Source organism: Geosmithia morbida, assembly GCF_012550715.1.
Source record: "Geosmithia morbida isolate 1262 chromosome Unknown scaffold_22, whole genome shotgun sequence".
Lineage (NCBI taxonomy): Eukaryota > Fungi > Ascomycota > Sordariomycetes > Hypocreales > Bionectriaceae > Geosmithia > Geosmithia morbida.
The window spans coordinates 160,308-172,449 of record NW_023336209.1 but is presented as its reverse complement, the minus strand read 5'-3'; the positions used below and the strand labels follow the sequence as shown (position 1 = coordinate 172,449).

The following is a 12,142-nucleotide window of genomic DNA, read 5'->3' as shown; positions in this document are numbered from 1 at the left end:
CATTTTTTGCTTAGACAAGGAAAAAAAAATGCGAAGGAAGTCGAGACCATTCTAAAGTTGAGGGGGGGATGGTGGTGGCTGGGCCCCAAACCCGTGCTAGTCAAGCAATTATTAATGTCAGTGACATCGTGAAATGCCATGTCAGAGATGAGGAGAAAAGAAAAGAAAAGAAAAGAAAAAAAAAAAGGGGGGGGGGGGGGGGAAAAAAAGGAAAAAAAAAAAAAAAAAAAAAAAAAAAAAATTGGGACGGGGGGGGGGGGGGGGGGGGGGGGATAGAAAAGCGAAAAAAAAAAAAGAGAAAGAGAAAGGAAAAAGAGGGGAAAGAAGGGGAATGATGGCTTTCGGTAATGGGGAAGGGGAGAGAGAGGGAGAGAGAGAGAGAAATTCTCGTGGCCAGCTGACCTCTTGTCTCTGCGGTAGGGCAAGGAAGGGGTCGTGCACGGAGGGAGAGAACGGCATCGTGTGATGGCCGATGGAGAGTGACGATGATGATGGGTTCAGAGAGGGGCCGGTCAAGATGGATGGGGAATGGCTGATACTGCTACTACCACGGTGAATATACGGAGTAGATACGACAGGAAGTTGACCTGCATACTGATCATGTATGATGTATTGAAGAATGGTTTCCCTGCCTCTGCTTGCCTCTGACCATCTGGTGCTGGAGAAGGAAGCGTCATTCTGAAGACGGCGCACTATGTAATCTGCAGAGGCGAGGAATCCATCCATCACATCCAGCTGCTGGATGATGGGGGTGGTGGGGAGTATTGTTACTAGGAGAGGCCTATGGACTCCATAGTATATAATATTATGGAGTTGATGGAATACGTTCAGAAATGCGGCAGCCCCCTTCCCCACTCTCTCCCTTCTGGGACTGCAACACCTCCGGATTTCGAATTTGAATACCCACATTGAAATGGGCCGCGTGATGTGACGATGCCCACCGCTTTCTCTTCCGTGTGCCTGACCGGCGTCGTCTGCCCCGATGCGACGACGGTGAGAGGTGAGAAGAGGGCGAGGGAGAGAGAGAGAGAGAGAGAGAGAGGGAGGGAGGGAGGGAGGGAGGAAGGGGGAGAGGGGGGAGAGGGAGCAGAGCAGCATAGAGAGAGCCGTGAAAGGTGACCACTAACCCGCAAAGNGAGGGAGGGAGAAGCCAAGGTATATCCATAATCTGAATGAGATCGGGGACCGCGGGTCTCTGAATGGATTGAACTGGCCGACAGCCTCCTCCTGCTCGCCGGACCCTCTTCCTTCCCGAGCCTCTCCTCCCCAGACCCAGACGCTCGACCCCAGGCTTTCCCAGGCTTTCCGCTGGAGCTGTCGAGTTCTGGTGCACTGCCCAGCGCCCGCCCACATCAACCCCCCGCCCCCGGTCGCTCCCCATCCGCCCTTTGTCGAGACCGTTGCCCACCTTGCGACCCACTGAAGCTCTCCTCCGCCACCAACAGAACCTGCTGTACGGAGGAGTGCAAGTACGGGTACGGATTGATCTGTACAGGTACGGAGCACACCAGAGCCGTACTAGAGGTTGCAGCGACCCCGTAGCAGTTGCTGCCAGTAGTAGCAGTAGCAGCAGCAGCAGCAGCAGCAGCAGCAGCAGTAGTAATGATACCATCCCGTACTGATCCGTATTGCTACTTGCCCTGTCTGGTACGGAGTAGGAGTAGCAGTGTCTTCAGCAGTACCTTGCACGTTCTGGCCTACCCTCCTGCTTCTCCCCCTTCACCTCCCGCCGAAGCCTTCTCTTCACATTCTCTTCCAAGATCCTCCTTTCCCGCCGGCTGTCGTCATCTCTGTCCCGCCCCTGGGCTCGTCTACCTGTCCGGCCGTTTGCCTTCCTCCATGTCCCGACGCTATGTCGGCCGACGTTGAGCTCTTGAGGAATTGATATCATCGTGCAGCCATCGTCACTCATTACCTCCGGTGGCAGCCGGTACTGGTGTGTGTGGTGCGTGGTTGCCTCTCTGGTTTTTTTTTTCTTTTTTTTTTCTTTTTATCTTTCTCTTCTTTTCTTTTCTTTTTCTTTTTTTTCCACCTTTCCCGCCTTTCCGGCTGCAGGCCATCCTACCCCTCCTACACCTTGCTGCCCGCAATCGTCTGTCGCCTCCGTGACTCTCCTTCTATCCATAGCTTCCACATGTTGATCACCGCCATGGTCAAATCATGGCCACAACCCTCCTGAACAGCAACAACTCCAAACCCGCCCAGCCATCCGCTCCCGCCAACTCTGCTGCCCAGACCTCGGCTCAGCCTCCTAAACCTATCCGCTTCGTCAACAGCCAGGGTCGTCCGCCCTCCAAGCGTCGCCGCATAAACGCAGCGTATGTCTTCTCCTGCCTCCTCGCTCTCCGCATCCTCCTCTCTCCCCTCTCTCCCCTCTCTCCTCTCATCTTGGAACCTGCCCTCCATCAGATACCGCTCCTCCCCCCCCCCTTTGCTGACTCTGCTCTCTCTCTCTCTCTCTCTCTCTCTCTATCTGTAGCTGCCTAACCTGCCGACGTCGCAAGACGCGATGTGCTGGCGAGCGTCCCCGGTGCTCGACCTGCGTCAACAACAACCACCAATGCCTCGGCTACCAAGAGGACAAGAAGGATGGAAACGACGCGGCTGACGCCAGATTCGACGCCGACGACGACGACGACGACGACGCCCAAGAAACAAACGATCCGAGCGTTCCCCACCGTCAATCCCTATCACACGGTAACCAGAAAAGGCCCAACCTGCCTGCTGCCAGTCGCGACAGGAGCGTCGACGACGACAGCAACGACCGTCTGACCAAGAAATCTCGCATCGCCGCCGCGGACCCGACTCCGCCTGTCGGTGCCAACGCCAGCAGCAGGAGTACGGCTGCCGATCATCAGCGTACCCCCTTATCCCAGCATCGGCAGCTGCCCGGGCCTGCCGCCCTGCGGTCGGGAGCGCCCTCGGCCAGCGCCGCCAAGACCGGCAAGGGCAGACCGCCCCGACGCGATGCGACGTCGCCCGCCGCTCACCAGCCGTCCACGACGTCTCCGTCCTCCCGCCTTGCCCGCGCCCGCACCGCCTTCGACGCGCCCAGACCGCATCTCGAGGACCCCGCGTCCCCTATGCTCCGTCGCGCCACGCCCCCCGGCGGCGGCGGCGGCGGCGCCAGCAACCATCGTGTGCCTTACTTTCGCTACTTTGGTCCCACCGCCATCGTGCCCGGATTCAAGCAGATGGTCGTCTCGGTCCGCCATCGCCGCCGCTCCACCAACGGTTCCCTGTCGGATACGTCACCGTTGAGCAACCCTAGCGGCACAGGCCCCGGCGCCAGCACCGGTGCCGAGAGCGATCTCGCCCCCGACGAGCCCCCAGCCTACGACGTCAGCGACCCGGCCCCGGTCCACCCCCTCATCATCAGCCTGGTCACTGCATTCTTTGTCCACCTCGGCTGCAACTACCCCTTCCTACGCCAGGACAGGTTCGTGGCCATGGTCAAGGAGAAGCGTGCCGAGCCCATACTCGTCGACGCCGTCTGCTCCCTCGCCGCCCGCTTCTCCGACTCGCCCGTCCTGACGGCCGGGAGAGACGGCATGCCCCGCACCCTACGCGGCCAAGTCTTCGCCCAGAGGGCCAAGCAGGCTACCGTCGACACCTTCCTGTGCCCCACCGTCGGCGCCGTCCAGGCCTGCCTCCTCATGGCCTACGAGGGTTTCGGGGCCAACCAAGACAGCGCCCTCTGGATGTACCTCGGTCTCGCCATCCGCATGGCCGTCGACCTCGGACTGCAGAAGCGCGTCGGCATCCAGTACCGAGGCGACGAACGCGACCCCCGCGTCACCAAGCAGCAGCTACGCCGCGCCCGCTCGGCCTCGGAGAGCCCCGGAGATGCCAGGGATCAGCCCGACACGCCGCTGCAGCAGGAGGAGAGGGACCTGGAGCAGGAGCGCGTCGACACCTTCTGGGCCGTGTTCGTGCTCGACCGCCTCGTCTCGTCCGGCACCGGCCGGCCCGTGACACTGCGCGACGACGACTTCGAACTCCCCTTCCCCAAACCCGGCATCCACCCGGATACTCACTGGCCCACGCCCTTCCCGATGCTCGTAGAGATCGTGCACATGTACGGCCGCGTCTCGGACATGCTCAACAACATACACGACATCTCGGATCTCACGCAGGAGACGTGGCACAAGCTCATGACCATGGAGAGCCACCTCACCATGGTCTACAAGAACTGGGACGTCCGGCTGCAGTTCACCGTCCCCAACTTCAAGGCCTACCTACGCATGGGCCAGGGGACGACCTTCATCCTGCTGCACTTCTGGTTCCATGCGCTCTTCATCATACTGCACCAGCCGACCCTGCTGTCTCCGTTCGGCGAGCTGCGCAGCGAGCTGCAGCTGCTGCCCGACAGCCGCGAGCTGAGCATGAGCAGCGCCAAGACGATATGCGACATACTGGCCTTCGCCGATCTCATCGATCCAGACAGCTTCATCGGCAACCCCTTCACGAGCCAGCCCATGTACATCGCCGCGTGCGCCTTCCTCATGGAGTCGAGCGCCACCGTGTCTCAGCGCCCGTCCAGGGAGGCCTCGCCGTCGCCCAGGGAGGTCAGGAGGACCGAAACGTTCGGTTCCAGGGAGGCCGGCAACGGTCGGACCGGCGCGGGAGGAGGAGGGGGAGGAGGAGGAGGCGCTGGCGGCGACAGCAAAAAGCTGAGACATTCGCTCCTGGCATCCGCCGCCAACCAAAACTACCAGCAGTGCTACTCGTCACTCCAGAACCTCCAGGCATATTGGGGCGGCGTCAAGTACATCCTGACCGCGCTCGACCAGAAGTCGAAGGGCATATGGGACTGCGAGACGTACACTCTCGAAGAGTACGAGAGCGCGAAGACGGGCGGCCGCGGCGGTCTCGGCAGCCAGTTTCAGTTTGACAACTCGGCCATGACGTCGCCCAACGCGACGGTGAACGGTCCTCCCATCGGGTGGACGCTGGCCGGCACGGCCAACTCGCCCAGCTCTAGCCTGACGCTCATGTATCAGAACATGAGCAGCGGCGTGGCCACCGGCGCCGCCGGCAACCATCGCAGCGACGAGATGTTGACGTCACCGCAGCAGCCGCGATCCAGCAGAACACCGCCGCCGCCAAGGCAGCAGACGGACGACGTGGCAAGGCACATGACGCGGCAGTTCGGCGCCGGCGGCATGTACCCGCCTCCCTTTCCACAGGCGACCACGTCGGCCATCCGGTCGTCCCCGCGCCCCCCCATGCCACCGACGACGGGTGGCGGCAGCGGCATGTTCGTGACGGCAGCCGCCGCGTCGGGGGAGCCATCTACAGCGGCGAGTTTCAGCCCCCCCGGCGGCACGAGCGGAGGTCGATCCGCAGCCTTTGACGGGGGAGGCTACACCGCGTCGCCGACGAGCACAATGGCCGACGCCGGCGGCGGCGGCGGCGGCGGCGGCGGCGGCCGCAGCAGCAGCAATCGCGTCGACGGCGACGGCAGCGGCGGCGCCGGAGGCAGCATGGCAGGCTACCATCCGACGTCGTGGGGACCGACGACGCACAACATGGACTCGATCACGTTTGACAGTCAGGACATTGACATCGGCGCCTTGGGTCTGCAGCAGCCGGAGCTCATGGGACCCTGGCTGGACTACATTTCCAGCGACATGCTGGGGCTATTCAATCATCAGGATGCGAGTCAGGGGGACGACCGGAGGGGAACGTGAAGTCCTCCCGATTTGAATGATAGCCTCGTCCTCCACGATGACTTGATCGAGTATAATAGACGGTCTGGGATGGCGTTCTAGTCTCTTTATTCTTTCCATCTCACCTCTTCCTCTCTAGGATTCTTCTTGGATCTTGTGTGTGTGTGTAACTTTTCTTCTTCTTCTTCTTTCTTTTCTTTTCGTTTATCTGCCCATTCTAGAAAAAAAAAGGGGGGGATTCATCATCATATTCATGCGTTTCATTACAGATTTTAGGGACAAATAAAAAGGATGGGAATGGATGGGAGGGAATGTTTTTATGACTCATGACCCTTTCTTCTCTCGATGATTTCTGTTTTTTATAATCATCTTTGACCTCTGCAAGTGATGATTTGTGGTTTTTTTTTTATACTAATATTTTCTGGCTCATGATATATTACTTTACTTTTTGTGTTCTTTGTGAGGGTGAGCCTAGGATCATGTAAACCGAAATCTTTCCTGCTACTTTTCTTCATCCCTAATTTTTCTTCTTTTTTTTTATAATAAAAAAAAACTATGTCTTTTTGCGTACGCCTTGTATGAAGTTTAGAAAGTCAAGAGATCCCCCCCCCCCTCCCCGAAGCCTCGAAATCACTGAGGACCACCGGTCATACGCATAGACACCTGTCGAGCATGCTGAGCCATGAGAGCATCAGCAATCGTCAGGGCAGCCATGGCCTCGACGATGGGGACAGCACGGGGCACGACGCAGGGGTCGTGACGGCCCTTGGCGGCGAGGACGCCCTCGCCACCGGCGTCGTAGCGGGCGGTAGTCTGGTCCCGGCTGATGGTGGCGGGGGGCTTGAAAGCTAGTCGGAAGAAGACGGGCATTCCGTTGGAGATGCCGCCCTGGACGCCGCCGGAGTGGTTGGTCCTCGTCTTCAGGCGGGAGGCGGGGATGAAGGGGGTCGCGCCAGCGGCGGCGTCCGCGGCGGGGGCGGGAGCGGAGAAGAAGGGGTCGTTGTGGTCGGAGCCACGCATCTCGGCGCCGGCGAAGCCGGAGCCTATCTCGAAGGCCTTGACGGCGGGGATGCTCATCATGGCGTGGGCGAGCTTGGCCTCCAGCTTGTCGAAGCAGGGCTCGCCGAGGCCGGGGGGAGCGTTGCGGACGATGCAGGTGACGGTGCCGCCGGTGGAGTCGTGGGCGTCGCGGAGCTCGGCGATGCGCGACTCCATGCGGGCGGCGACGTCGGCGTCCGGGCAGCGCACGGGGAGGAAGTCGTCTACCCTGGCGCGGGTGAGCCCGTCTACCAGGTCGAGGAAGGTGGGGTCGGAGCTGAGGCTGGACTCGCCATCGGCGGCGGAGCGCTCGAAGAGGCGGATGTTGCCGACGGACGAGACGAAGGCCACGATCTCGACGCCGTACGTCTCACGGAGCCACTTCTCGGCCACGGCGCCGGCGGCCACACGAGCGATGGTCTCCCGCGCGCTGCTGCGACCGCCACCGGACGAGGCCTTGACGCCGTACTTCTCCAGGTACGTCCAGTCGGCGTGGGAGGGTCGGGGGTAGAGGTCTATCGTCTTGTCGCCGTAGTCCTTCGGCCGCTGGTCCTCGTTGGGCACGGTCAGGAGCAGGGGGGTGCCCAGCGTCCGGCCGTTCTCGGTGCCGGAGTGGATCGTCACCCGGTCCTTCTCGTCGCGGGGGGTCGTGATGGACGATTGGCCCGGTCGGCGACGATTGAGCTGCGGTTGGATGTCCTCCTCCGTCAGGGACAGGTTCGGAGGGCAGTTCTCGATGATGCATGACACCGACTTGCCGTGAGATTCACCGGCGCTGTATTGGAAAAAGATTTTGTTTAGGTCACCTCGTTGTTTTCTTTTCTCTCTCTCTCTCTCTCTCTGTGACGAAAAGAAGAAGTAGAAGAAGAAGAAGAAACTTACGTCGTCACGCGAAAGTAATTTCCAAAGGTCGACATCGTGGAAGAGATTGTGTGGGTGAGAAATGTGTGTGTGTGTTGAGATGTCGAGATTTAAACCCCGATCCGATGCCGCGGAGAAGTTTTATGGTGGGGGAGGGGTCGTGGGATTTTGTGGTACGAGTATCACTTCTATTCCTCGTAGGCTTTTTATCATCATTATAGCGGACTGGGGGACCCCAACTGATCCCGTAATTCCTTGTTCCAGTACAGGCAGCTGATGGTGACTGCTGCGGCTGCCCTGGAACACAGCGCTGAAGAATGAGCGTCTTACAGGGGAGAGGGGCAAGGACAGGTAGGTTGGACCCTCTGGTACTTTGATGCTTTTAGGGGGGGGGGGGGGNGTTGGGGTGTTGAGTGGGCATTCAAGCTCGCAGGTTTTTTTCTTCTTTTCTTCTTCTTTTCTTCCCTCTCTTCTTTGGTCTAGAGGCTCGGTATGGAGGGAAGGGAGTTTTTCTGGGGGGGAAGAGGGGAGGAGGGAGAGAGGAACGATAATATCCACCACAGGAGAGTGATGGCCGTACAGGTAGGTTGAGGTTGGTTTGGTTAGAGAGAACAGAGAGAAGAGAGAGGAGAGATACTCAGATTGGGAGGATTGAGAGAAGAGGAATTGAGAGATTCGGCTTTTCGGATTGAACCATGGATTGTATAATTTTTTTTACTCTTTTTTTTCTTTTATATATATGAATATGAATATAAATATATAAGTATATATATAAATATATAAATATATATATATACTTATATGTAAATAAATATAATATACATCTTTAGGCTTTCGCTAGTTGTGGGGAGTGATTCATAGTTTCCCCTGGTCTCCGGTCTCACTCTCCCGGGTACCAATTTTTATTATTTATCGCTCTCTCTGTTTTTCTTGGCCCCCCCCCTTTTTTCCCTCCCCCCCCCCCCCCCCCCCCTTCCTTTCCCTCCTCCCTCCTCTCCCCCTCAAGTTCAAGTTCCCTCCCCCGGCGCTTACGGCGGCCTGGATGATGGATCAGAGATGTATTTCTCTCTTGGCAATCACACATATCATTACTCGTACTCTCTCGGTATAAGCTAGTCGTATGCAAGGCATGCCGAAGCATTTCCACATTGCGTCTTTGTACCTATACTTTATAACTCTCTCTCTCTTGGTCTGGGGCTGTTCTTCTTCTTCTTCCATCATCATTATAATGAACATTCTATATCGTTATTCCACATGTTACTCTGGTATAGAGCACACTTGATACGAGATGAGAGGGAAGCTGTAACAAGTCACGTAGGCCAGATGCAGGAACTCGCTTGTTCCGGAGAAGAAGGGGGGGGGAAAAAGAAAGCCACTGCCATCTCGACCGCTCCATATTATCATCTACTGTACGAGTGGCCCTACATTGGATCAGCAGCGGCAGCGGCATTTTTCCTATCTCGCGCTCCTTTTTCCTTGACATCCCCCGATCAACCTTTGACGGAAAACAGCCTTCGTCGTCGGATCACGGTGGCAAGATCTCTCTCTCTCTCTCTCTCTCTCTCGTGTCGCTGTCAAAATGAGTAATGATATTATATATATATTAGATGGAAAATAAAATAAAATAACAGCCACCAAAGGATAAAGCCACCAGAGGATAAAGCCACCAGAGGGTAAGAGAAGTCATCGAAAGAGTATGCGTATTATGACTTGTCATCATATTAGCAAGCCATACGATAGTATCGAGTATTACTGGAGTAGTAATAGATGACGTATCATCACTACAGACTCTGCCGTGACATGTCTGGGTTTACACGCATCTACACCATCGACCTTGTGCGACCCCGTTTCTGCCAGGGATCAGATCATGTCGGCCGATGTACAGGAACGAGTCGAAGCAAACCGTTGATTTTTTTCCAATCTTATTCTGTGCATCTCTCTCTCTCTCTCTCTCTCTCTCTCTCTCTCTCTATATATATATATATATATATATATATATATATAATATATATATATAATACAATCATACAATTATATTCCTCTCCACAACCATCCCGATCACGTCCGATTTTTCTTTTCGAATGTCCCTCCTCCGTCGGACGGGTATGCAACCACTGTGCCGATCATGGCTTTCCTGTCCCCTCCGAGCCCTCCCACCCGTCAGTAGCACCAGGTCCTCGTCCTCGTCCCCGTCCTCGTCCGGACGACGCCCCTTCAGCGAGGCGGCGGCATCGCACGCCTCGAACAAGACGCAGGTGTACATCTCGCGCTCGGCAGACCCGCTGGTCAACCTCTCGCTCGAGCACCGACTCCTGCAGGTCTCGCACCCGACCTCGACGATCCTGATACTGTACGTCAACAGGCCCTGCGTCGTCTTCGGTCGCAACCAGAACCCCTGGCTAGAGACCAACCTTGGTGCCTTGGCGGATGGCGGCATCGTCAGCAGCGGCAGCAGCGGCAGCATCGTCGGGGGAAGACGGGCAGGGCAGGGAGATGGCGGTGGCGGTGCGTCGCTGGACCTGGTGAGGAGGCGGTCCGGAGGCGGCACGGTCTTCCACGACGAGGGCAACGTCAACTTTGGCGTCATATGCCCACCCGACCAGTTCGACCGAGACCGCCACGCCGAGATGGTGGTGCGGGCGCTGCACCGCCTCGGGAGACGCACGACGCGCGTCAACCAGCGCCACGACATTGTCATGGATCTAGCGGCGGATGACGAGGACAGTCGAGAAGGAGCAGGGGCAGGAGCAGAAATGGGAACAGCGGAGTCAAAGACGTTCAAGATATCGGGATCGGCCTACAAGCTCACGCGACTCAGGTCCCTGCACCACGGGACGTGCCTGGTGCGCAGCCCCAACCTGGCCAGCATATCGCGACTGCTGAGGTCCCCGGCCGAACCGTTCGTCATGGCGCGCGGGGTGGACAGCGTGCGCAGCCCGGTAGCGAACGCGGACGTCGATCCGGAGGATCTCAAGCACGCCGTCGTCGACGAGTTCACGGCCATGTACGGCCGGCCGGACGTGTTTGTCGACGACGTCGACGTAGGAGGAAGAGGAGGGGATAGCGCCCTGGTGGGGAGGGTGGACGCCATCGTCAGGGGTCGCGGGGAACTGGCGTCACGAGAGTGGGTGTATGGCCAGACGCCCAAGTTTACATTCTCTACGCATCCTACTGATCTGGATCCGAGGCCACGACCTGAATTGCCATTTGATGTGAGTCTCTAGTTCCTTTCTCTTTCTTCTGGAGGGGGGTTGGGGTTGGATTTCTCTCTTCGTCTCGGTTTAAAACGTCTTGATGTTTCTCTTCCTTGAGATGATGATGACGATGGGCTGACTGCTACATGTTTTCTTGCTAAAAAAAAAAAAAAGACACAATTCCACTTTACCTGTAGGCATGGCATTGTCGAAGAGTGCACCGTGGATGGTGTGACTGACCAGGCTGCCATCGTGGGCGCTTCCGTTCACGATATCGACGACTGGTCCGATCGTCTGGCCAGGTCGGGTCTCAGGTCGGCCGAAGCTGACGGGCTCGGCAGGTGGATCAATGGCGTGCTCGGGACGGGATTCACACGATCCCATCTCAAATCATGACGATATCCTCACCTTTATCCGACTCCGGTCCTCTTCCTGTCCGTTCCAACCCTGGACCTGGACCTATATACAGAGTACGAAGCAGAAGGATGACCCCCCTTCAAAGGTTTTTTTCTTCTCTCTTCTTAAAAAAAAAAGTAAGAAAAAAAAGAAAAAGAAATCCGTCCTCTGTACGTCTCAACCCTTGTCTGTATAAGAGAAGAGGAAGTTGATAAGAAGAAGAGGAAGGAGGAGGAGGAGGGGGGGGGGGAGAAAAAAAATAAAATCAAAGGATGTGTGTACTATCAAACGGGAAAAGGGCGAGAGATGTCTGTATTAATCTTATTAAAAAAAANAAAATCAAAGGATGTGTGTACTATCAAACGGGAAAAGGGCGAGAGATGTCTGTATTAATCTTATTAAAAAAAAAAACCATTCTATACTGCTATACATGTAATTTTATCCACCACTATAAATATTATTACCTGTCATGTGGGATTGTGGTTCCCGATGATTATATTGGCATGGGAAAGGTGGTCTTGTGGCCGTACGGTAGCATTTTGGCTTGACACATACGAGGTCGAGTGGCATGTGAACCAAGTTCCCGTGCGGGTTTGTTGGGTGGTCATCAGTACGACACTTTCCCTCTCTTCATCTCTCTCTCTCTCTCCTTCTCTCTTCCCTTCCCCTTACTTCCTCTCTCTACGGCTTACTCTCATGTCTTTCCCTCCCTATCCATCAGAGAGAGAGGGAGGGAGGGAGGGAGGGAGATGAGCGGCGAAGAAGAAGAAGAAGCGAATAGTAGCAGCTCTCCACGTGCGCCGTTACGGTCATTGGCATTATTTCTCGAGCATCATCGTACTACTTGTTCAGGACAACAACAATGATAATAACTCGGCCGCTTCTCTCTGCCCGAGAGGGTGTGATGGCTTAGACATGGATGACCCGGATAGTTGGGGGCGGTTGTATCGGATGGCCGGTATCATTATCAAGGGAGTACGG

General features: G+C 56.6%; 3 protein-coding genes across 3 annotated transcripts; 2 read left to right on the top strand and 1 right to left on the bottom strand.

The window, feature by feature from the left end:
* Window positions 1-2,160: 2,160 nt before the first annotated feature.
* GMORB2_4662 (Fungal trans) lies at window positions 2,161-5,693 on the top strand (the record flags this gene model as incomplete). Its single annotated transcript, XM_035466636.1, has 2 exons — window positions 2,161-2,318; window positions 2,480-5,693. 2 exons carry the CDS (start codon window positions 2,161-2,163, stop codon window positions 5,691-5,693), a joined length of 3,372 nt encoding a protein of 1,123 aa, XP_035318184.1.
* A 609-nt stretch (window positions 5,694-6,302) lies between these two features.
* GMORB2_4661 (chorismate synthase) lies at window positions 6,303-7,455 on the bottom strand (the record flags this gene model as incomplete). Its single annotated transcript, XM_035466635.1, has 2 exons — window positions 6,303-7,394; window positions 7,426-7,455. The coding sequence occupies 2 exons, from the start codon at window positions 7,453-7,455 to the stop codon at window positions 6,303-6,305; spliced, it is 1,122 nt and encodes a 373-aa protein (XP_035318183.1).
* Window positions 7,456-9,696: 2,241 nt separating this feature from the next.
* GMORB2_4660 (lipoate---protein ligase) lies at window positions 9,697-11,161 on the top strand (the record flags this gene model as incomplete). Its single annotated transcript, XM_035466634.1, has 3 exons — window positions 9,697-9,707; window positions 9,739-10,783; window positions 10,940-11,161. 3 exons carry the CDS (start codon window positions 9,697-9,699, stop codon window positions 11,159-11,161), a joined length of 1,278 nt encoding a protein of 425 aa, XP_035318182.1.
* Between the last annotated feature and the right edge of the window lie 981 nt (window positions 11,162-12,142).